Below are 23,658 nucleotides of genomic sequence, written 5' to 3'. Positions count from 1 at the left end.
AGTTTGTTGTACCATCATGGCTTGTATGTTGCTGTGAGGCTGGAGGATATGTCACTGCTATTTCAAATATCAGCAGTGTTACCCATGATGGACAGGTTTCAGCGGAGCTTCCAGACTAAGACAGATTGGGAAGAAGGATGGGGCCATTTACTTTTTTAAAAATTGGCCTCTAAAAACCTTATGAGTACCCATGGAACAGTGTCTGATATATTACTGGAAAACTTCATGAGTAGCTGTGAAATATTGTCTGATATAGTGCTGGAAGATGAGTCCCTCAGTTTGGAAGTCACTCAAAATACAACTGGGGAAGAGCTGCCTCCTCAAAGAAGAGTTGACTTTAATGATGTGGATGGAGTAAAGCTTTCTGGACATTCATTTGCTGATGTGGCATGACTCAATATAAGAAGAAACAGCTGCAAATATCCATTAATAGTTGGAACATGGACTGTACAGAGTATGAATCTAGGAAATTTATAAGTTGTCAAAAATGAAATGTAATGCATAAAGATTGATATCCTAGGTATTAGTGACCTGAAATGGACTGGTATTGGCCATTTTGAATAAGACAATCATATGGCCTTCCAGGCCTGGAATGACAAATTAAAGAGGCATGGTGTCCTCATAACTGGACCAATAAGGAACAACATGATAAATGGCAAAGGATTGAAATTGTCACAAATTTCATTTTACTTGGATCCACAATCCAAGTCCATGGAAGCAGCAGTTAAGAAATCAAAGGACATATTGCAATGGGCAAATCTGCTGCAAAAGACCTCTTCAAAGTCCTTAAGAGTAAAGATATCTCTTAGAAAACTAAGGTTTTGATCCAAGCTATAGCATTTTCAGTAGCTTCATATGCATATGAGAGCTAGACAGTGAATAAAGAAGACTGCAGAAGAATTGATGCTTTTGAATTGTGGTGTTGGTGAAGAATATTGAAGGTACCATGGACTGCTAGAAGAATGAACACATTTGTCTTAGAGGAAGTACAGCCGGAATATTCTTTAGAAGCGAGCATGGCTAGACTTCATCTCTCATACTTTGGTCATGTTGTCAGAAGGGACCACTCCTTGGAGAAGGTTATCATGCTTGGTAAAAGCAGAGGGTCATTGAAAAAGAGGAAGACCCTCAATGAGATGGATTGACACAGTGGCTGCAACGATGGGCACAAGCTTAGCAAGGATTGTGAGGATGGCTCAGGACTGGGCAGTGTTTCATTCTGTTGTACATAGGGTCACTAGGAGTCGGAACCAACCTGACAACACCTAACAAGAACAACAACATCCTAGTAGCAATGACTGTATTTTTCTTAAGGGAGAAGATCACCAGGTCTTTACTCCTGCTGAACCTCCGTTGGTTTGACAGTCCTTAACCTCTGCACCACCAGGCTCCTTGTTGATTTTTAACAACTACGCACCAGCCACTCCTCCAAAGGAAGATTGGGCAATCTAGTTCCATAGAGATGCTGCCTTGGAAACCCAAGGAGGGTTTACTATGAGTCAGATTTGACTTGATGGCAGTGAGTTTTTTTTGTTGTTTGTTTATCAAGTAGTTTAGGCAGAATTGAATTTTGTTGAAAGGACACACTGATAAAATACTATTCCCTACATAAATAGCTGTTAATGAGAAGACATTCCAGAGCATCTGCTAGCAGAGGCATAATTAAAGTATGGCAGGTAAGCCTTGGAGCCACTTGAGGTGGGGTGGGCACCAAGATCAATTTCTATTGGCTATTGCAGTTTCCACACCAGCCGTGACATCATTCAAAAATTTAAAACTAATTTTCATAGGTGCTATTTTCCCTACATAGATCTCCTTGTATTTGTCTTCACTAGCAGCCTCATCTGTTGGTGCTGAGCTGGCAGTCTGTCTTCCCTCAACTGTCTGGTTACAGAAGGGAGGTAAGAAATGTTTTGCTTCCTTTTTGGACAAGAGCACTTTGATGGGCTCTTTTCAGATTGCTGTTACACATTAATCGCGCCAAGAGTCCTGTGGGATGAATGTTGCCCTTCAGCTTTCTCTTTGAAAGAGATTCACAGGCTTTGCAATCAAGAGACTGGGGCAAACTCGAGACAAATCCGGCCCTGCCAAGTCTTAGCTATGGCACCACCATAGCTCAGAGCCTTTTCTTTCTTTCTTTTTTTTTTTATTGTGATTCGGGTAAAGATTTACAGAGCAAATTCACTTTCCATACAGCAGTTCATGTATACTTTGTCTCATGTCATTGACCACAGTTTACCACAATGCAACAGCTCCCCTCCCACTTCCTCCCCATAGTTACCACTTCCCAGTGTCTATCGAGCTGTCTCCCTGTGCATAAGCAGCCTTTCCTTCTCCCATGATTGTTCTCTCGAGGGCATGTGTCTACTTGAGGTAAATGTTCAACTCACATGCGGGTACTTTGGCTGGAAAGCACAGGTGTGGGTTCAATTCCAGACCTGAAGGGTAGCTAGGGGCCATAGTCTCAGTGGTTCCACCAGGCTCTATTGGACCAGCAAACCTGGTCCTCAGAGCCTTTTCTTATATGAAAATTAAAGGATGTGCTAATAAGGTTACAGCTGTGTACTCAGGTGCAAGCAACACCAAGTGGATGTTTTGACCTCTTGCCAATCTTCTCGTTTCTACCTCGGAGCTCTCCTATAGGGTTGAGAGCGCGTCCTCCAAAAACTTCCCTGAACCACAGGCCAGGCCAGCTTTCCCACTTAGTCATAATTTATGTAGTGGCAGAGTGAAAACCCGATAGTTTCCTTAAAAAGTTTAATTCATTCACATGCTATACGAAGAAGTTCTTAACCCGGGGGTTCACGACTCCACTTGAGAGGTTCTTTAACTTCCTAAAATGGTTCTCAAATATTGGGCAGTAAGAACCCACGTACATTTTGCAAGAACAAGGATTACAGTAGTTTAGAGGCAGTCAAGTGGGTTCTCGCGCAGCGCAAAATAGTTTAAGAATCACTGCTCGAGACCCGCCTAGTGAACTCTGTGGGCCAGGACTTCTGTTTTGAGCTGCATTTTATGCCCAACTCTTGGTCTTAACCCACCATAGCCTCCGCTGCAACAGCTCCGGACAGCACGCTTTCACAAAGGCTGGTTTTGCTCAGGGGCGGTCACAAGCTATTTCCCCCAATTCCCCGCCCCGGGGCGGGGAGTCCACACTGAGCATGCTCAGTAGCCGGAAGGCGTTCGTCTCCCGGTCGGAAGTCAGAACTGAGTGTTTGTGTTTTTTCCCAGGGTGCCCCGCGCTGCTGTCATGGCTGCCTCCTTGTGCTGGTATCCACACATGGGTTTTTAGGGCTGTGGATGAATTCACAGTAAATGTGGCCTCTAGACTTGGCGTCTTTGCACCCTACTCCTTTCATTTTCTTTTGTTGACTTCTAAGTGACCCTCGTAGGAGCACGTCTTGGTTGTAGCGATGTCCGGGGAGATGTGGATCCCGGAACTGGCAATTCTGCGGGGCTTCTCCACTGAGGCTGATCAGCTGCAATGGAAACAGGAAGGCGTCGTCGGCTCAGGTGAGAAGAGCACCTGGGGTTGTGAGGAGGAGGGGTCGCGGTGGTCGTGTTCTCGTTCTTCTTTTTTTTTCAACCCACTCAACAGTATGTTGTTATGTGTCGTGAAGTCGACCCGACTCATAGCGACCCCTCCTTGGGTTTCCAAGGCAGTATCACTACGGAAGTAGATTGCCCAGCCTTCCTTCCGAGGAGTGCCTGGTGGGTTTGAACCGCCAGCCTTCTGGTTAGCAGTCAAGTAAGTGACTTAGGCATTGTGCTACCATAGCTCCTACTCAATAGTATAGAAATCCTCAAGGCTTTGGGATCGCTGCGTTCTAAACGTTGTCTTCAGGCTCAGTTGCTGTCCTTACCCAAGACTTCTCACCACCCAGGTTCACTAATAACAGTGGCAATATAAATTACTTTTATTGGAGCGCCTGAATCATTTAATCTTCATAATAGCCATCTGAGGTAGGTACTACCTTTAATCCCCATTTTGCAGATGAGATGTAGGTAAAGAGTTAAAAAGCGTATTTACTAGTGGGATATAAGCACAGCTTATGGGATTTAAGCTGGACCAGAAGAGAAATAGCAATTTAAGACAGTATATAAATGCTGTGTGTGTGTGTGTGTGTGTGTGTGTGCGCGCGTAGTAGGTAGGTGTTTAGGCGGGAGGCATTTTTTGAAGGCAGCGGTGGGATCTGGAAAAGTTTCATGGAAGAAGTTGGATGAGTTAATTTTTCGTTAAAAGGTAAGACTGACAAGTGGAGAAAAGTTCAGCAGGAGAAAACTTGAGTATAAAGGTGTCCAAGGGGGAATGTACATAGGATATTAAAGGGAGAAATGAGTAAGCCAGCATGCTAGGAGTGACTTCCTGAGGTAAAATAGTAAGTAGGAAGAGCCAGATTGTGAACGATCTTAGAACCTGGGCAAGGACACTTTTCCTATCGTCAGTAGGAATCTTTGTGATTCTTCCAGCAGAAGGGTCATAATGCTTACCAATGAGGGATATTATTCCTGGGCCTGATTTCTTATTCGGTGGTGCAATATAGTAAATTACATAGTATGGCTTTTCTAGCCTTAGTCTTTGTAAATTCCATGGTGGAATTTGCCATGAGCAACTGAGTAGCTCCTGGTTGTTAAAGTTATCCATCTGGGGTATTTCTCTTGTGAGTGGCAAAAAGCAATCTTCTGGGAAGTTCATTCTCTCTCAGATGTATAAAATTCTGATGTGATTGGTTAATTTGACCACTCTGCCAGGTTCAAAAGGAGCTATCCTAGGGACTGAAGGAGGCTCTCTGACTACCTGCTGAGAAAGACTCGCTGCTGAGAGACATAAGAGAGACATGCACTCCTGAGAGATGGCCGGCTGAGAGAGACAGAGCACGTTCCTGAACTTGAGTTGTAGCTTGTTGCTTCCCTGTTGTTGTTGTTGTTGTTATGTGCCGTCGAGTCGGCCCCGACTCATAGCGACCCCTCCTTGGGTTTTCGAGGCAGTATCACTACGGAAGTAGGATTGCCCAACCTTCCTTCCGAGGAGTGGCTGGTGGGTTTGAACCGCCAGCCGTCTGGTTAGCAGGCAAGTGTCTTAGCCGCTATGCTACCAGAGCTCCTAGTTGCTTCTCTAATAAACTCTAATCTGTGAGTTCTGTGTGGTCACTGCAATGAATTGTTGAGCCTAGCAGAGAAGTAGTGAGTGCTGTGGGAGGGACAGTTGGTTTCAGGGTTGGTGAAATGGCTGGAGGGAGGTATTATGTCTGGCCTAGCAGCAATAGGCCTTGGGCTGCTGATAGTGAGTCTGTCTTCCTTTTGTGGAGTTAGGGGAGGTCAGAAGATGTAGCCTCTATGCCCCTTTGGCAGGTGGTCATTATCAATATGGTAGAGCTCTTAATTCTAGAAGATGTAATGTTTGTAGAATGACGAGGATTTGCTCAGTGCTTTGTGATTAAGGTACAAAAGGCATTCTAAATGTGTGTATATATATATATATATATATATATATATATATATACACACACACACACACACACACACACACGTATATACGAATATATGTGTGTGCGTGTGTGGTGGTTGTTGTTAGGTGCTGTCGAGTCGTCTCCAACTCATAGCAACCCTGTGTACAATGGAACGAAACACTGTCTCGTCTTGTGCCAGCCTCAAAATCCTTGCTATTCCTGAACCCATCGTTGCAGCCACTGTGTCGGTCCATCTCATTGAGGGCCTTCTCCTTTTCCGTTGACCATGATATCCTTCTCCAGGGAATTGGTGCCCTCTGACAACATGACCAAAGTAGGTCAGACGAAGTCTGGCCATTCTTTCTTCCAAGGAGCATTCCGGCTGCTCTTTTTCCTTTATTATTTATTAGTTCTTTTGACAGTCCATGGTACTACTTTTAGTATTCTTTGACAACTCAAAAGCATCAACTCTTCTTCAGTCTTCCTCGTTTATTGTCCAGCTCTCACATGCATATGAGGCAATTGAAAATATCATGGCTTGGGTTAGGCACACCTTAGCCTTCATTGAGACATCTTTGACATCAACACTTTAAAGAGGTCTCTTGCAGCAGATTTGCCCAGGGCAATATGTTGTCTGATATCTTAACTTCTGCTTCCATTGGTATTGATGGTGAAACCAAGTAATATGAAATATTTAACAACTTCAGTCTTTTCTCCATTCATCGTGATGCTGCTTATTGGTCCAGTTCTGAGGATTTTTGTTTTCTTTATGTTGAGATGTAATCCATACTGCAGACTGAAATCTTTAATCTTCATCAGTAAGTGTTTCAAGTCATCCTCACTTTCAGCAAGCAAAGTTGTGTCATCTATCACAGGTTGTTAATACAACGAGTCTTCCTCCAATCCTGATGCCACGTTCTTCTTCATATAGTCCTGCTTCTCGGATTATTTGCTCAGTGTACAGATTGAATAAGTTGGTGAAAGGACACAACCCTGACACACTCTCTTCTTGATTTTAAACCATTTAGTATTCCCTTGTTCTGTTTGAAAGACAGCCCCTTGGTCTATGTACAAGTTCCTGATGAGCACAATCAAGTGTTTGGGAATTCCCATTCTTCTCAATGTTATCCATAATTTGTTATGATCCACACAAGCGAATGCTTTCTGCATAGTCAATAAAACACAAGTAAATATCTTTCACAAGAAAGAAAAAAATTCTTTGCTTTCAGCTAAGATCCATCTGACAGTTCTTGGAGCTTGAGAAATGCTGAGTGTGTTCTTCCCTTTAGGTTTTTTAACTCCAAGTCTTTGCATATTTCATTGTAATGATTGAGTTTGTCTTCTCGAGCTGCTCTTTGAAATCTTCGGTTTAGCTCTTTTATCTTTTCATTTCTTCCATTTGCTTTAGCTACTCTCCATTCAAGGGCAAGTTTCAGAGTCTTTTTTGACATCCATTTTGGTATTCTCTTCATTTCCTGTCTTTTTAATGACCTTCTGCTTTCTTCATGGATGATGTTCTTGATGACATCCCACAGTTCCTCTGTTTTTTGGTCATTGGTATTCAGTGCATCAAATCTATTCTTTAAATGGTCTCTAAATTCAGGAAAGATATAAATCAAGGTCAAATTTTGGCTGTCTTGGACTTGTTTTAATTGTCTTTAGCTTCGGCTTCAACTTGCATATGAGCAGTTGATGGTCTGTTCCACAGTCAGCTCCTGGCCTTATTTTGGCTGAAAATATTGCACTTTTCCATCTTCTCTTGTCACAAATGTAGTACATGTGATTCCTGTTTACTCCATCTGGCGAAGTCCACATGTATAGTCTCTGTTTATGTTGTTGAAAAAAGGTATTTGCAATGAATAAGTTGTTGGTCTTGTAGAATTCTGTCATGTGATCTCCAGCATTGTTTCTGTCACCAAGACTATATTTTCCAATGACTGGTGATTCGCCTTTGTTTCCCAAACTTTTGCATTGCAATCAGCAGTAATAATCAACACATCTTTTTGCATTGTCAGTCAATTTCAAACTGCAGAACTTGGTAAAAATCTTCAATTTCCTTATCTTTGGGTTTGGTGGTTGGTGTGTAAATGTGAGTAATAGTAGTATTAACTGGTCTTCCTTGTAGGCATATGGATATTATCCTATCACTGACAGCATTGTACTTCAGGATAGATGTTGGAACATTCTTTGTGATGATGAATGCCATGCTGTTCCTCTTCATTTTGTCATTCTCGGCATAGTAGATCGTATGGTTGTCTGATTCCAAATGGCCAAAACTGGTCCATTTCAGCTCACTAATACCTAGCATATTGATCTTTATGCATTTCATTTCATTTTTGACAACTTCCAGTTTTCCTAGATTCATACTTTGTACATTCCCATGGTCCAGTTATTAATGGATGTTTGCAGCTGTTTCTTCTCATTTTGAGTCATGCCACATCAGCAAATGGGTGTCCTGAAAAGCTTTACTGTATCCACATCATTAAGATTGGCTCTACTCTGAGGGGGCAGCTTTTCACCAGTAGTATTTTGAATGCCTTCTGACCTGAGGGGCTCATCTTCTGGCACTGTATTGGACAGTTTCAGGGCTATTCATAAGTTTTCTAGTAATATATCAGACAGTGTTTCACTGCTATTCATAAGGTTTTTGCTGGCCAATTCTTTGAGAAGTGTATGGCCCGTTCCTTTTTCTGAGTCTGTCTTAGTCTGAAAGCTCCGCTAAAACCTGTCCACCATGGGAGATCCTGCTGATATTTGAAACACTGGTGGCATAGCCTCTAGCCTCACAGCAACACACAAGTCACCACAAATTGACAGACAAGTGGTGTGTGTGTGTGTGTGTGTGTGTGTGTGTATGGAGCTCTGGTGGTGTAGTGCCTAAGACATTTGTCTGCTAACCAGAAGGTTGGTGGTTCAAACCCACCAGCCAGTCTGTGGAAGGAAGGCTGGGCAATCTACTTCCATAAAGATTTACTGCCTTGGAAACCCAGTGGAGGTCATTATGAGTTGGAACCGACTCAATGGCAGTGAGTTTGGTTTGTTTTTGGTGTGTGTGTGTGTGTGTGTGTGTGTATTTCATACTAAAGTGGTTTATATTTACCTAACAGTGTTACTATTCTTTATAGTTTGAAAAAATGTTCTTTTGGATCATTGGACTAATTCTTTCTATTACAGAGAGTGGATTTTTCCTAAAATTGCTGCTAGAAGGGAACAATGAGGCTGTATTCTTAAATTCATTAACTCAAAATATCTTTGAGTCAACAATGATGGCCGAAGAAAAGATTGACAACTACCTGGAAAAGCGAATAATAACATTCCTGGATTATTCAACAGATTTGGAGAAAAGTGAAAGGTAATTTATTTGAAAATTGCATAGAAAAACAGATTCTGAATGCATTTAATAGTGCTTTGACAGTGTATGGCACAGATGTTTGGGGTTGTTGAAAAACTAACTTTACATTTAATCATTACTTATGATGTACCAAGGTGCTCTGATGGCATAGTGAGTAAGGCATTTGACTAACTAGAAGGTTGGAGGTTCAAACCCACTAGCTGCTCCTTTGGAGGAAGATGAAACAATCTATTTCTGTGAAGATTTATAGCCTTGGACTCAGTGAGAGCTGCTGTGAGTCAGAATTGACGCGATGGCAGTGGGTTTGGTTTTTAGTATGATGTACCAAGTAATCTGTGTAAAGAACTCCTTCCCAGAGGTCCTTCTAGAATGAACCAGTAAAAGGGTGTAGCATATAAGGGTTTCACATATGAGACGAGGTATATAAGAGAGTGGTAACTGCTAATGCAGTGTGTCTTCAAATGTTTAAGTCTTGTAGGTAGGTTTTAGCCACAGGCAAATCTTTGGACCTTATTTCCTTTTAACTTGAAAACATACACTTCAATCTTGTTGTTTCTAGGTTACTGAGTGATACTTGTAACTACTTTTATTATGTTTTAGATTATTATTTTTTCTAGATATTAGAGAATAATTATCTAGTTTACATTGTTTGAGGAGCTCTGGTGATGCAGAGGTTAAATTGCTAGGCTGCAACAAAAAGGTTGGTGGTTTGAACCCACTAGCCACTCCACAGGAGACAAAGGTGGCAGTCTGTTTCCATAAAGATTTACAACCTTAGAAACCGTTGGAGCCAGTTTACTCTGCCCTATAGAGTTACTGTGAGTTGGAACTGATTTGAGAGCAACAGATTTTGTGTAGTTTATGTAATTTCATAGTGTTAAGTGTCCTGGGTACTTACACAGCAGTAAAACCTGTCTTTCAGTGCTGTTTCAATTATTTGGTTCTTGTCAATTTTTTAATATTAATACACCTCTCGCTTTCCTTCTCTATCTCTGGTATCTCAAGTTTTAGGTATCTTTAAAGTGAATGCAATTTTGTTTTACCATTATTTTTAGGGAATGGCTCCATTTAGGCCTTTAACAAATAAACCAACTATTGTATTGGGTGTTGAGGCTGTGAAATGAGTAAGTCACAACTGTATCCTTAAGGAGTTCACAGTAGAATGTTACCCAAGCAATTACCAATGAGTCAACTTCAACTTATGGTGACCTCATGTGTGTCAGAATAGAACTCTGATCTACAGGGTTTTCAGTGGCTGAATTTTTCAGAAGTGGATCGCCAGTCTTTCTTCCAAGGTGCCTGTGGGTGTACTTGAACATCCATCCTTGTGGTTAGCAGTGAGAGTGTTAATTGTTTGCACCACTCAGAGACATGAGAATGTTGCTATAGGCTTTTTGTATTATTAAAAAAAATCTCATCATTCCTTTTTAATTTTACTTCTACTTTACATTTCTACATTGTTATGCTTGACTCTTTTGTTGCTCTCTGAAATATGTGCATTGTTATAGCAACTAGCCTTGTGGCTGAACATGAAAATGTACATATGCCAACAGATTCGTTGTTCACTGGTAGATAGAATTTCAGCTTTTTGCAGAGAGCTGAGAAAAGACATTTCAGGTACCTTATTTTGAAGTATTTGAAAATTGAACTGTATTATCAGTTAATCTTAAAGATTTGTTTTTCAGTTAGAACACTTATACTAAGCCTTTCAGATCTTGTTACACACCTATTTTCCCCGTATTTCCTAACTTCTGACTACACGCAGGCTCTTTTGTTATCTGTGTTCTCTGATGCTTCTTACTCTTGCCTCTGCTCTCAGTTGTGCTGCATCCAGAGCTTTACTTTCCAACTTGTGGGTTTGATATTTTTTTTTCCTGAAGAACCTTTCTTTCTTCTTTTTTTTTAATTGTGATTTGGGTGAAGGTTTACACAGCAAATTCATTTTCCATTCAGCAGTTCACGCACACTTTGTCTCATGACATTGACTGCAATTTCCTGTGATGCAACAGCTCTCTTCCTATTTCCTCCCCATAGTTACCTCTTCCCTGTGTCCTTTCCTCCCATGCACTCCTGCCGCTTGAGCTTTCTCCCTGTGCATACACAGCCCTTCTGTTCTCTTATAATTGAGCTCTCCAAGGACTGTATCTACTTAATGTAAATGTTCAGCTCATATGCCTTGCCTTTTGTTTGGCTGGAAGCCACAGGTGTGAGTTCAATTCCAGACCTGAAGGGCAGCTAGAGTCCATAGCCTCAGGGGTTCCACCAGGCTCTAGTAAAGCAGCAAACCTGGACCCTCCCCCCCACTTTTTTTAAGTGATTTTGAGTTTTGCTACATATTGTTCTCCCACTCTATCCAGGATCTCCTACATAAATCCCCCTCTGAGTGGTTGACATTGGTAGCCGGACACCATCTAGGTCTTCTGGTCTCATAGTCATATAGGCTGAGAATTGCATGGTGTACCAGTCCCTTGGACTAATTGTTTTCATGCATCTTTGGTTTTCTTCATTCATCTTTACTCTGTACGAGGAGAGACCCATTCTTGCATTTGGATGGCTGCTTGCAAGCTTTTAAGAGTCCAGTCACTACTCACCAAAGCAGGATGTGGAACAATGTTTTGGCGTATTTTGTTAATGCCAATTGAGTGTGATGTCCCCTGCAATCGTGGTCCCAAGCCCGCAGGTCCATCTGCTTTCTTCCTCTGGGTAGTTGGCTATGGCCAAGAAGTGATTACAATCTTATCCCTTGTCAGCTCTACTATATACCTGGAAATTCTTATAGAACATACAGATATACTTGTAGAAATATTGTCTGCCAACCCTATATGCGGTCTTGGGCACAAGACATACCTACAGAGACGTACCTCCTCGTTCAGCCTGTCTACCCATCTATCCACCCATATATCAATGCTTGCTATCCCTGACAACGCAATACTGTATGTGCAAAAGGGTTCATCTTTGTTGTCTGTACCTCTCATACACCTCTCTGTGTCTTTCTCTTTTCTCAGTGCCACCATGTTGATCGCTCACATTTGGTACATTGCCTTTCCCTGCACCCAAATCAATACTTGTCTCTATCTATCTAGCAGTAAGAATCTTTCTTTTGAGGTAAGGGTTGAAAGAGTATGGGAAGAAGAAAGTGACTACTGTTAACATTTTTCTTCAGAATGAAACTCCAGGATTTATCTTAAATCAGGGTTTGGCAAGTTATAGCCCATGTAGAGTGGCTAAGGGTGGTTTTTATATTTTTAAAGCATTGAAAAAAGAAAAAAAGCATATGTGTTAGAGAGTCTATGACCTGCAAAGGCTAAAATATTTAATAACTGTCTAAAGGAGCTCTGGTAGCATAGTGGCTAAAGCACTTGACTGCTAACCAGAAGGCTGGCGGTTCAAACCCACCAGCCACTCCTCGGAAGGAAGGTTGGGCAATCCTACTTCCGTAGTGATGCTGCCTCGGAAACCCAAGGAGGGGTCGCTATGAGTCGGGGCCGACTCGACGGCACATAACAACAACAACAACAACATTTACATAAAAAGTTTGCCCACCCTGTCTTAACCAAAGCACATTGAATTGCAATTTCTAGGGGTCTTTTTTGTTGGCTGTTAACCAGAAGGTTGGCCCACCAGCTACTCTGTGGGAAGAAGATGAGGCAATATCTTTCTGTAAAGATTTACAGCCTGGGAAACCCAGTGGGATTGCTATGAGTTGGAATCAACTCGATGGCAGTGTTTTTTTTTCAGCAGGTGGTGAAACAAGATCAGTAAAATGCTAGCAATAGCTTTTTCTTTTGTGGAATATTGTGTTTTATACATCTTCTTACAGTGTCAGAGCTGTTAAATAGAATGTAAGAAAACTTATAGGAGCCTGAGCAGAGTCTAAATCAGTGCTCTGCAAGAGAATTTTTGTGATAATGGAAGTGTTTGTTCTATATATGTGCTGCCCATTATTGTAGCCACTGGTCACATGTGGCTATTTAATACTTGAAATGTGGACAGTGAATTTTTATTTAATTTTAATTAAAATAAATTAAAAGAGCCATATTTGGCTCATGGTTACCATATTAAGTAGTGTAGACCTAAATTGTTTAGCTTTTAGAATTTTTATTTTTAATACTCCAGGATAGTTTTAACAAGTGTCAGTTTTTATGTTACATTTTCTTTAATAAATTTGAAATGAAATACTGTGTTGGAGGTTATACAGTGAAAACTGTTTCTGTGTATTTCTTTCTTTTGCAGGCAGCAGTTGATATTTCTTCTTGGTGTGAACAGTTTGCAGCTTTTTGTTCAGAGTAACTGGACAGGGCCTCCTGTTGACTTACAGCCTCAGGATTTTTTGCCATCTGTTTTGTTCCAGCAGTTCAATGAGGTAGACTTCTTGAACATCATATATAGTTATTACTGTGTTATTCATTCTGTAGTCTATACTCTAGTCTTTATAAACTGGAGTTAATAGTACATGGAAAAGAAACATGATTGTATAGCTTGCACAGAACTACTAAGAATGCTTTTGTTCATTGATCAGATTTTTAGATATTTTGAGAAGTTCTATTGTCAGTCTCAAACTGTTGTTCAGATATTCCTGATTTTATGGAGCTCTATTAGCCATTCTTTTTATTAAAGCGCAGACAACTGCACCAGTCACCCAGTTACTTATATTATCAGAGTTACATAAAAGTATTTCTGGCAAAGCTGAATCTGGAAATCTGTTTGATTTTGTTGCAGGTAAGTTTTGCTGCTTAAGAACAGTTTTCAGGATGGTTTTCATTCTATTACAAATACTTTCTTTTAGTGCCTGACACAGAGGTGCTTCATGGGTGATAAGAATTATTATTATTCATATATGAAGGTAGTATTATTGACCTGCATCACTGGGTCATCAGTGGGGCTTGCAGGTAGTTCCTCAGGAGTTTTTGAAAACATGAGCATATGATTGGGAGAGTATGAGATGATCTGCTAATCATCCATTTATCTAGCCTCCTCAGAGAGCTATAACACAGCTGCCATTCAGTCAGCCTTTGAAAAGGGCCCCCTTCATGGTTGCACAACATGATTAAGGTAGTTGATATCACTAAGTTGTACACACAAAAAATGTCAAATTGGAAAATGGTGTGTTATGTATGTCTTTACAACAATAAAAAACCCATTATTCTCGGTGAAGGAAGCCAGACATATGTGCACATACACACACACACACACACAGACACAGACACACAAAGGTCCCCTTGGCATCCAAAACTCATATCATAAAAAGAATCTGTTTACTATTACCTTGTTTCCCAGGAGGTAGTAAGTTAGAAGTAGCAAATGAAAGTGGATAGAGTTGTAAGAGACTATGTGTTAATACTTTGATAGTTTGATTGTGGAGATAGAAAGAGAGAAAAATACAAAAGCAGGCATAATATGAAAGCACATCACTTACACATCTGTAACACATAAGCTTAGTATTATATTGCAGTAGAATAATTGATATTCATATTGCTGACCCTAAGTTAAAAGATAGATATTTTATGTGTAAGAAGGGAATTTATAATTATACTTTAGAAAGATTTTCATTGAAATGGGTAAAAACCAAAAGCTATGACACTTAAAGAGATAATCTTCTGTTATCTGGGCATTCAGTTTTGTGGAGCATCCCATTCCTTTTCCTGTTGTACATGAAATAGTTTCTGTCTATAGGTTAGGTTAGAAAGCCACCGAACATTCAAAGTTATACATACTTACGAAGTATGGACGGTGTAGCTCCAGTGGTGTTTAATTCACACGTTAACACATGTGAATGTGTTATGTCAGTGTGGTCCTTACAGAGTTGAAGTGTTCCATAGATGAAAAGACTGAAGCTCAGAATAGTGATAGAAACTTGGGGGTTTATATCCACATTTTCTGGTTCCAAACCCAGTACTCTTTTTGCTATACTAGTATAGAAGCACCTGTAAAGTCAGGTAATATTCAAAGCACTATAGTAAATAGGCGACGACAGAGCAGAGCAGCAGCCAGGCATCCAGGTAACGGGAAGGAGGGACCCAGGCTTCACCCCCACCAGCTAGGGAAGTGGGGGAAAGAGAAACCAGAGGTGATGGCAGAGCAGAGCAGCGCCAGGGATATAGGTAAGGGGAGGGTGGAGAGGTTTTGAATAGCTAAGTGAGACAAACTTGTCTGTCAGTTGTCATACTGTTGTGGATTGCGTGTTGCTGTGAGGCTTGAGGCTTTGCTACTCGTGTTTCCAGTGCCGGCAGGGTTGCACATCATGCACGGGTTTCAATGCAGCTTACAGACTGAGACAGACTAGGAAGAAGGAAGAGGCCATCCACTTCTCCAAGAATTGGCCAGGGAAAACCTTATGAATAGCAGAGAAACACTTTCTGATACGTTACTGCACAACTTTGTGAATAGCCTGGGAACATTATCCAGTACAGTGCAGGGCAACAAGCCCCTTAGGTCAGAAGGCTTTCAAAATTTGACTAGGAAAGAGCTACATCATCAGAGTAGGACCAACCTTACTGATATGGATACAGTAAAGCTTTCGAGACCTCCATTTGCTGATGTGGCACAACCCAAATTGAGGAGAAGCAGCTGCAAATGTCCATTAATAACAGGAACATGGAGTGTACAAAGTATGAATCTAGGAAAATTGGAAGTTGTCAAAAATGAGATAGAACGCATAAAGATTGATATCCTAGGCATTAGTGAGCTGAAATGGACCAGTTTCGGCTGTTTTGAATCAGACAACTATATGATCTACTATGCTGGGAATGACAGTTTAGAGAAGAATGGCATGGCATTCATCATCACAGAGGATGTTTCGAGATCTGTCCTGAAGTACAATGCTGTCAGTGATGGGATAATATCCATACTCCTACAAGGAAGACCAGTTAATATGACTCTTATTCAAATTTCTGCACCAGCCCCCAAAGCCAAAGATGAGGAAATTGAAGATTTTTATCAAGTTCTGCAGTCTGAAATCGACCAAACGTGCAGTCAGGATGTGTTAATTATCACTGGAGACTGGAATGCAAAAGTTGGAAACAAAGAAGAATCACCAGTGGCTGAAAAATTTGGCCTTGGTGACAGAAATAATGCTGGACATCGCACGATAGAATTTTGTAAGACCAACGATTTAGTCATTGCAAATACCTTTTTTCAACAACGCAAACAGTGGCTATACACATGGACTTTGCCTGATGGACTACACAGGAATCAGGTTGACTACATCTGTGGCAAGAGGTATCTTCAGCCAAAACCACGCCAGGAGCTGATTGTGGTACAGACCATCAACTGCTCCTATGCAAGTTCAACTTGAAATTGAAGACAATGAAAAGAAGTCTATGAGAGCCAAAATATGATCTTGAATATATCCCTCCTGAATTTAGAGACCATCTAAAGAGTAGATTTGATGCATTGAACACCAGTGACCAAAAACCAGAAGAATTGTGGGTTGACATCAAGAACATCATCCATGGGAAAGCAAGAGGTCATTAAAAGGATGAGAAAAGAAGAAAAGACCAAAATGGATGGCAGAAGAGACTCTGAAACTTGCCCTTTAATGGAGAGTAGCTAAAGCAAATGGAAGACATGACATGATAAAAGAGCTGAACAGATTTCAAAGAGCAGCTCGAGCAGACAAAGTCAATTACTGTAATGAAATGTGCAAAGTTAGAATACCAAAAGGGAAGAACACACTCAGCATTTCTCAAGCTGAAAGAACTGAGGAAAAAATTTAAGCCTCGAGTTGCAGTATTGAAAGATTCTATGGGCAAAATACTGAATAATGCAAGAAGCATCAAAAGAAGATGGAAGGAATATGCAAAGTCACTGTACCAAAAAGAACTGGTCGATGTTCATCCATTTCAAGAGGTGGGATATGATCTAGGTAGAACCAGTGGTACTGAAGGAAGAAGTTGAAGCTGCACTGAAGGAACTGGCAAAGAACAAGGCTCCAGGAATTGATGGAATACCTACTGAGATGTTTCAGCAAACAGGTGCCCCACTGGAGCCACTCACTTGGTTATGCCAAGATATTTGGAAGATAGCTACCTGCTAACTGACTGGCAGAGATCTGTATTTGGACCCATTCCAGAGAAAGGTGATCCCACAGAATGAGTAAATTAATGGACAATATCATTAATACTGCACATAAATAAAATCTTACTAAGATAATTCAAAAATGGTTGTAGCAGTATATTGACAGAGAACTTCCAGAGGTGCAAGCTGGATTCAGAAGAGGACGTGGAACAAGCAATATTATTGCTGCTGTCAGATGGATCTTGACTCAAAGAAAAGAATACCAGAAAGATGTTTATTTGTGTTTTATTGACTATGCAAAAGCATTTGATTGTGTGGATCATAACAAATTGTGGATAACAATGAGAAGAATGGGAATTTCAGAACACTTAATTGTACTCATGAGGAACTTGGACATAGACCAGAATGCTGTCATTCAAATAGAACAAGGGGACACTGCATGGTTTAATATCCAGAAGGGAGTGTGTCAGGCTTGTATCCTTTCACCATACTTATTCATTCTATATGCTGAGCAACTAATCTGAGAAACTGGATTATATGAAGAAACATAGCATCAAGATTGGAAGAAGGGTCATTAACAACCTGCGATATGCTGATGATACAACTTTGTTTGCTAAAAATGAGGATGACTTGAAGCACTTACTGATAAAGGTTGAAGAATACATCTGCAGTATAGATTACATTTCAATATAAAGAAAACAAAAATTCTCAGAACTCTACCTATAAGCTGCATCATGAGAAATGGAGAAAAGATTGAAGTTGTCAGACAGTTCAGATTGTTTGGTTTTATAATCGATGCCAATGGAAGCAGCGGTCAGGGTATCAGAGGACGTATAGCACTGGGCAAATTAGCTGCAAGGGACCTCTTTCAAGTGATGAGGAGCAAGGATGTCTCCTTGAGGACTAAGGTGTGCCTGACACAAGCCATGGTGTTTTCAGTCCCCTCATATGCATGTGAGAGCTGGACAATGAATAAAGAAGACGGAAGAGGAATTGATCCTTTTGAGATGTGGTGCTGGCAAAGAATGCTGAAAGTACTGTGGACTGCTAAAAGAACTAACAGATCTGTCCTGGAGGAAGTGCAGCCAGAATGCTCCTTGGAGGCAAGATGGTCAGACTTCGTCTCACCTACTTTGGTCATGTTGTCAGAAGGGACCATTTTCTGGAGAGGGATGTAATGCTTGGTAAGGTGGAGGGTCGACGAGGGAGGGAAGGCTCTCAATGAGATGGATTGACACAGTGGCTGCGGCTATGGGGTCAAGTATAGCGGGGATCATGGAGCTGGCATGGGAACAGGCAGTGTTTCCTTCTTCTGTGCATAGGGTGGCTATGAGTCGGAGGCAATTTGATGGCACATAACAACAACAATAACAACAACGATAAATAGCCTCTGTGGTAGTTAAGGTTGTGTGTCAACTTGACTGGGCCTGATTTTGGGTGGCTAGGCAGCTGGATGTAGTTGTTCCTGGTGATGAGACTGTAATCACCTCCATGGTAGAATCTGCTGTGAGCAGCTTAGTAGTTGTCTTTGGGGTGTGGTCTGCTTCCCGTATACAAGGAGAAGCTTTGAGAAAGGTAGTTCGCATTTTCACACATCTGGATCCTGCATTTGGCCAAATCTTCACCTCACTGGCCTGCTGTGCTGCCTCTTGATCTTGAGTTTATTCCTGAACTTTAGCTAGTGGCCTCCCATGTTAACTGCTGATCTTGTGACTCTGTCATTTTACCTGTTGACCTTTGGTTTGTCAGCCTCAGCAGCTAGCAGCTGTCTGAATTAGGAGACACCTCTATCTCCACTGGGCCTAGGATAAAAGGCAGAGCTGAAGCCCACGGTTTAGGGGCCTGCACCCATCCTCTAGAGCCAGCACACTGGATTTGGACTTAGGAGTTCTGGTGTTGTAGTGCCTAAGCATTTGACCGCTAACTTGAAGGCTGCCGGTTCAAACCCACCAGCCACTCCTTAGAGGGAAGGTTGGGCAATCTACTTCCGTAGTGATACCACCTCAGAAACCCAAGGAGGTGTCACTGTTAGTCGGATTGGACTTGACAGCAATGGATTATCTTCCTAAACTGTATAAGAATAAATTCTTGTTTGTTAAAACAACCATCCACTTGTGGTGTGTCTGTTATAGCAGCACTGGAGAACAAAGACAGCTCCAGACAATAAGAAATATTCAAATTAATTAAGAGATTTATAGAAACTGGATTTTGTCAGAGTTGTTCGTTTAGTTGGAGATGAGCCTTGAGCGAAAACCTAAGAAGTGTTAGGAAATGGATAGATAGAGAAAAGGAGGAGAGATGCATTCTAGGTGCAGTCATATAAGCTCTTCTTTGGGAAGGGGAGATTCTGAGCTTTCTGGATTAGCAGTGAGATCAGGCCAGGCCAGATTGTGGCAAACTTTGACTATGATGTTGATTTTAATTTTATTAGAATTAGCTCATACATTCAAAAGAGCATGTGAAACACGCCCAGTATAATAATGACATTCCTTTGTACCCACCACCCAGCTTGAGAAAGAGAATATTACCAGTATCATGGCTGTGGGAGCCTGGAGTGGGAAGACCCCTTGAGCTAGGCTCCTCTGACTTTGAGCAGCCTTATCTGACTCTGATATGTACTGTAAATAATAATATATCTGTGTGTGCTCTGACTTGAAAATGGTTCAGAAATACTGCCTTGGGGAAACCTCTGATAACTTCTCCAACTCCCCTGCCCTAGGTAACCACTCATGAATTTTGTGTTAATTTATTCCATAGTTTTAACACCTTTATCTGTATACTTAGAAAACTTAGTTTCATTTTGCCAGTTTTTGAATTTTATATAAATGAAACATATTATCTGTGTTGTTCTGTGACTTGCTTCATTTGCTTAAAATTATATTTTGAAATTAATCTATTATTCATTTTTACTTTTGTATAGTATTTAAAGTATAAAAATAAATACCACAATTTATGTATTGGTTCTACTATTGATGGTCATATGGGTTATTTCCATGTTTTGCTATTATATAATTGCCTCTTCTGGAAATGATTTGCAAGAGTTTAAGCAGAACATACTTAAAAAATGATAATATTTGTTTGGCACGGTACGCTAAATGGAGATACTGTTTTTACTGGTCCGCAAGCTGTGTAGTTGGCCACCCTAGGGCCTGAGGGGAATCAGTATTTCAGTACATCAATAAACCTATCCCAGCATTGAGTTGGGAAGCTGTGCTGTAGTATATATCTAGGAGTGGAGTTATATATACAGCTATGCTGTACTATATATCTAGGAGTGCTGTTGCTGTACCTTACGGGTATATGTGTGTTCAGCTATTCTTGCCAGTGCCGGATTGTTTTTCAAAGGATTATACTCTTAAAGGCGAACTGAGGATGTTAGCATTTATTTGGAAGATAGAGGGAGTTTTTAAATTTAGGAGTGACATATTAGTATTTTCTAGTTGTCATTCTTGTGTGTGTTGATTCTTTGGTTCTCCTTGTAATGCACATATATTTGTGAAATAGCTGTTTGCATGAAGATATGCGTAGTGCCTAAGGCACTTGACTGCTAATCAGGCAGTTCAAACCCACCAGCCCTCCTGGGAAGGAAGATTGGGCAATGTACTTCCATAGTGATACTGCCTTGGAAACTCAAGGAAGGGGGTTGCTGTGAGTTGGGTCTGATAATGTCCTCCAAGTTCATCCATTATTATTCAGTGTTTTGCTGACTCTACATCATTCTTTAGTGCTGCGTAGCATTCCGGTATGTGTTTGTACCATAGTTTGGTCATCCACTCTTCTGCTGTTGGGCATGTAGGTTGTTTCCATCTTTTTGCTATTGTAAATAGTGCTGTGATGGACATGAGTGTGCATGTCTCTGTTCCTATCCTGGCTCTTATGGCTCTAGGATATATATCTAGGAATGGGACTGCTGGGTCAAATGGTATCTCCAATTCCAACTTTCTAAGGAATCACCATATTGCTTTCCACAGTGGTTGTATTACTTCACAGTCACATAAGCAGTGTGTGAGAGTCCCAATCTCTCCACATCCCCACTAGCATTTGTTATTTTCTGTCTCATTGAACCTTGCCAACAGTGCTGGGGTGAGACGGTATCTCATTGTTGTTTTGATTTACATCTCTCTGATGGGCAGTGATAGTGAGAATCTTTTCATGTATTAGCTGACCACCGGAATGTCCTCCATGGTGAAGTGTCTATTCATGTCTTCTGCCCATTTTTCAATTGGATTGTTAATTCCTTTGGCATTGAGGTGGAGTTTTCCATCAGTCTGAGAGATAAGTCCCTTGCCAGATATGTAATTATCAGCAAATAGGAATTTGTTGCTGTCATTTTTGTCAAGTGATTTTTCATTGTGTCAATTTCTTTGTTCCATTTGATTTTCTATGCTGAGCTCATTTTGTTTATGAATCGTGTTATCACTTCCTTCATTGCTATTGTTTTAGTATTTGCTGAATATTTATGCTGGTCCTCTTTTTTTATTTTGATGTGAAGTGTTATCATTTTTCTTTGAGGTTACCCTGTGATTTATAGTTTTCTTCCCAAGTGCAGAACAGTCTGTTCTATCTTGTAATTATCTTGACGTCCCTATCATCTAGAAGTTCTGTAATGACATAGATTTTTTTCCCTTTTTTTGGTTTGTAGTTGTCCTCATTTGTCCGTTGGTGTCTCTGGTTCCCTGTTGTAGGCTTATTTATTTTGGATATTTCCATAGCTGGATTGGTTTCTGGGTTATATCATCATGTGTGTTAATGGTCGGTTGTTGTTGGTTGTTGCTCCTTCTCTGTCCAAAGGACTCCCTTTAGTATCTCTTGTAAGGTTGGTCTGATTTTAACAAATTCCCTTAATTTCTGCTTATCTGGAAATGTCCTAATTTCCCCATCATATTTGAGGGACAGTTTTGCTGGGTTGGAAATTTTTCTCTTTCAGTGTTTTATAAATACCATCCCATTGTCTTCTCACCTGCATGGTTTCTGTCGAGAAATTTGAGCTTAGTCTTATTGGTTGCTCCTTGTAGGTAACTTTTTGTTTTTCCCATGCTGCTCTCATCATTCTTTCTTTGTCTTTGGTTTTGATGAGTTTGATGATGATATGTCTTGGTATTTTTCTTTTGGGGTCTATCCTGTTTGGGGTTCGATGGACTTCCTGGATGGTTATATTCTCATCTTTCATCATATCAGGGAAGTTCTCCTCCAACAAATCTTGGACAATTTTCTCAGTGGTTTTACTTTTCTCTTCCTGTTCTGGAATTCCAGTGACACGTAGGTTATTCCTTTTGATGGTATCCCACATGAACCTTAGGCTTTCTTCATTTTGTTTTGATCTTTTTTCAGATTGATCCCTTTCCAAAGAAGTATTCAGGTATTTGTCTTCATTCTCATTAATTCTGTCTTCCATTGGATCAATTCTACTCCTTTGCCCTTTCAATGTGTTATCGATTTCTGACAATTTAGTATTAATCTCCTGTATTTCTATCTGTAGGTTTAGAATCATTTCTAATTTTTCATTTATTTTGCCATTTTGTTTCTTGTATTTCCTTCCAAAATTCTTCTAGGGTTTTTTCTGTGTTTTCCTTAGTTTGTCTCTCAGTCTTTTGAAGATACCTAAATATAGTTCTTTTGAATTCCTTATCAGAGAGTTCCAATGCTGTGTCTTCCTCAGGGATGTGTTTTGGGTCTGTATCCTGGTCCTTTGTTTCTCCTGCTTTATCTTGCTTCTTTGTGTGGACTGTGATGCTCTGTTGTCTCCGAGGCATTGTGACGTTTTTGTGTTTATATTTAATTGGTGGTTATATGTTGGAGTGACTTGCCCACAATTTTCCTTTTCTTTGTTTTGTTTGTATGTTATCTATACAGGCAGGGTACTGTGCTGTGCTCCTCTATTCACTCGTTGACAGCACTTATATACTCACCACCTGTCTCCTTTTCTGTTGTCAGCCTCTTGTATGTCCTTGCCAACCCTGGCAAACAGAGCCTGTTCTTAGGTCCCTGGACTTTGACAAGGACTCTTTCTTGGAGGCATGTCTCCTTGTGCTTCACCAGTTTGGTTTGGATTTGATGAAATAAAGATTGTTAGACCATTTTAAGTTTACAAGATGATTTGATGAGGCTGCAGGTCCAGTTGGGGCATCTCAGGCAGGTTTTTCTCTGATTGCAGGTCCAATTTCTCTGAGTTCCTAAATTAGTATATCCACTTGTGTATTCAGTACTCTGGTGGCGTAGTACCTAAGGCATTTGACTACTGACCAGAAGGCTGGTGGTTCAAACCCACCAGCTACTCCTCAGAAGGAAGTTTGGGCAACCTACATCCGTAGTGATACTGCCTTGGAAACCCAAGGAAGGGTCACTGTGAGTCGAATCTGACTCGCCGGCAGCGAGTTTGTTTTTTATTTTGGTTTTTATTCATTATGTTTATCTGGAGGTCTCACAACACACCATAGACTCATTCTGTTCAAAACTGAACTCATGATGACATTCTTCCCTAGGCCAGATCCTCTTCTAGAATCTGTATCTCACTTACTCGTACCACCATAATATAGTTGTGTTAGAAATTATCCTGGCTCTGTCCTTTAGGCTACCCTGATGTTTAGCACAGCCGTGGGCCTTGTTGAGGGGCAAGGATGAGGTAGAGAGTTCTGAAGGGAAGACAGCGTGCTGTCCTGGGAAGAACATTGCTTTGAATCTGGGCTGTATTTTCTGTTGAGGCACAAATGTCTGTGTAGCGTTGGCTTAACTTTTTTTTTTTTTTTTTCAATTAGGATTTGGGTGAAGATTTACAGAGTAAATTCACTTTTCATACAGCAGTTCACATATACTTTGTCTCATGTCATTGTCCAAAATTTA

General features: G+C 40.7%; 1 protein-coding gene across 1 annotated transcript in view; it reads left to right on the top strand.

Annotated features, from left to right (window-relative positions):
• Positions 1–3,413: 3,413 nt before the first annotated feature.
• The window catches only part of TTC27 (tetratricopeptide repeat domain 27), a 393,959-nt gene continuing 373,714 nt past the window's right edge, over positions 3,414–23,658 (top strand). Inside the window, exons 1-3 of the mRNA XM_007938793.2 lie at positions 3,414–3,513; positions 8,625–8,802; positions 13,036–13,165. Coding sequence (XP_007936984.1) covers positions 3,414–3,513; positions 8,625–8,802; positions 13,036–13,165 — 408 coding nt within the window. The remainder of the gene's footprint in view (positions 3,514–8,624; positions 8,803–13,035; positions 13,166–23,658) is intronic.

This window comes from Orycteropus afer, unplaced genomic scaffold (genome assembly GCF_000298275.1).
Source record: "Orycteropus afer afer isolate SDZICR_OR568_19922 unplaced genomic scaffold, OryAfe1.0 scaffold00054, whole genome shotgun sequence".
NCBI lineage: Eukaryota > Metazoa > Chordata > Mammalia > Tubulidentata > Orycteropodidae > Orycteropus > Orycteropus afer.
The sequence above is the reverse complement of the archived record's forward strand: the minus strand, read 5'-3'. Positions and strand labels throughout refer to the sequence as shown.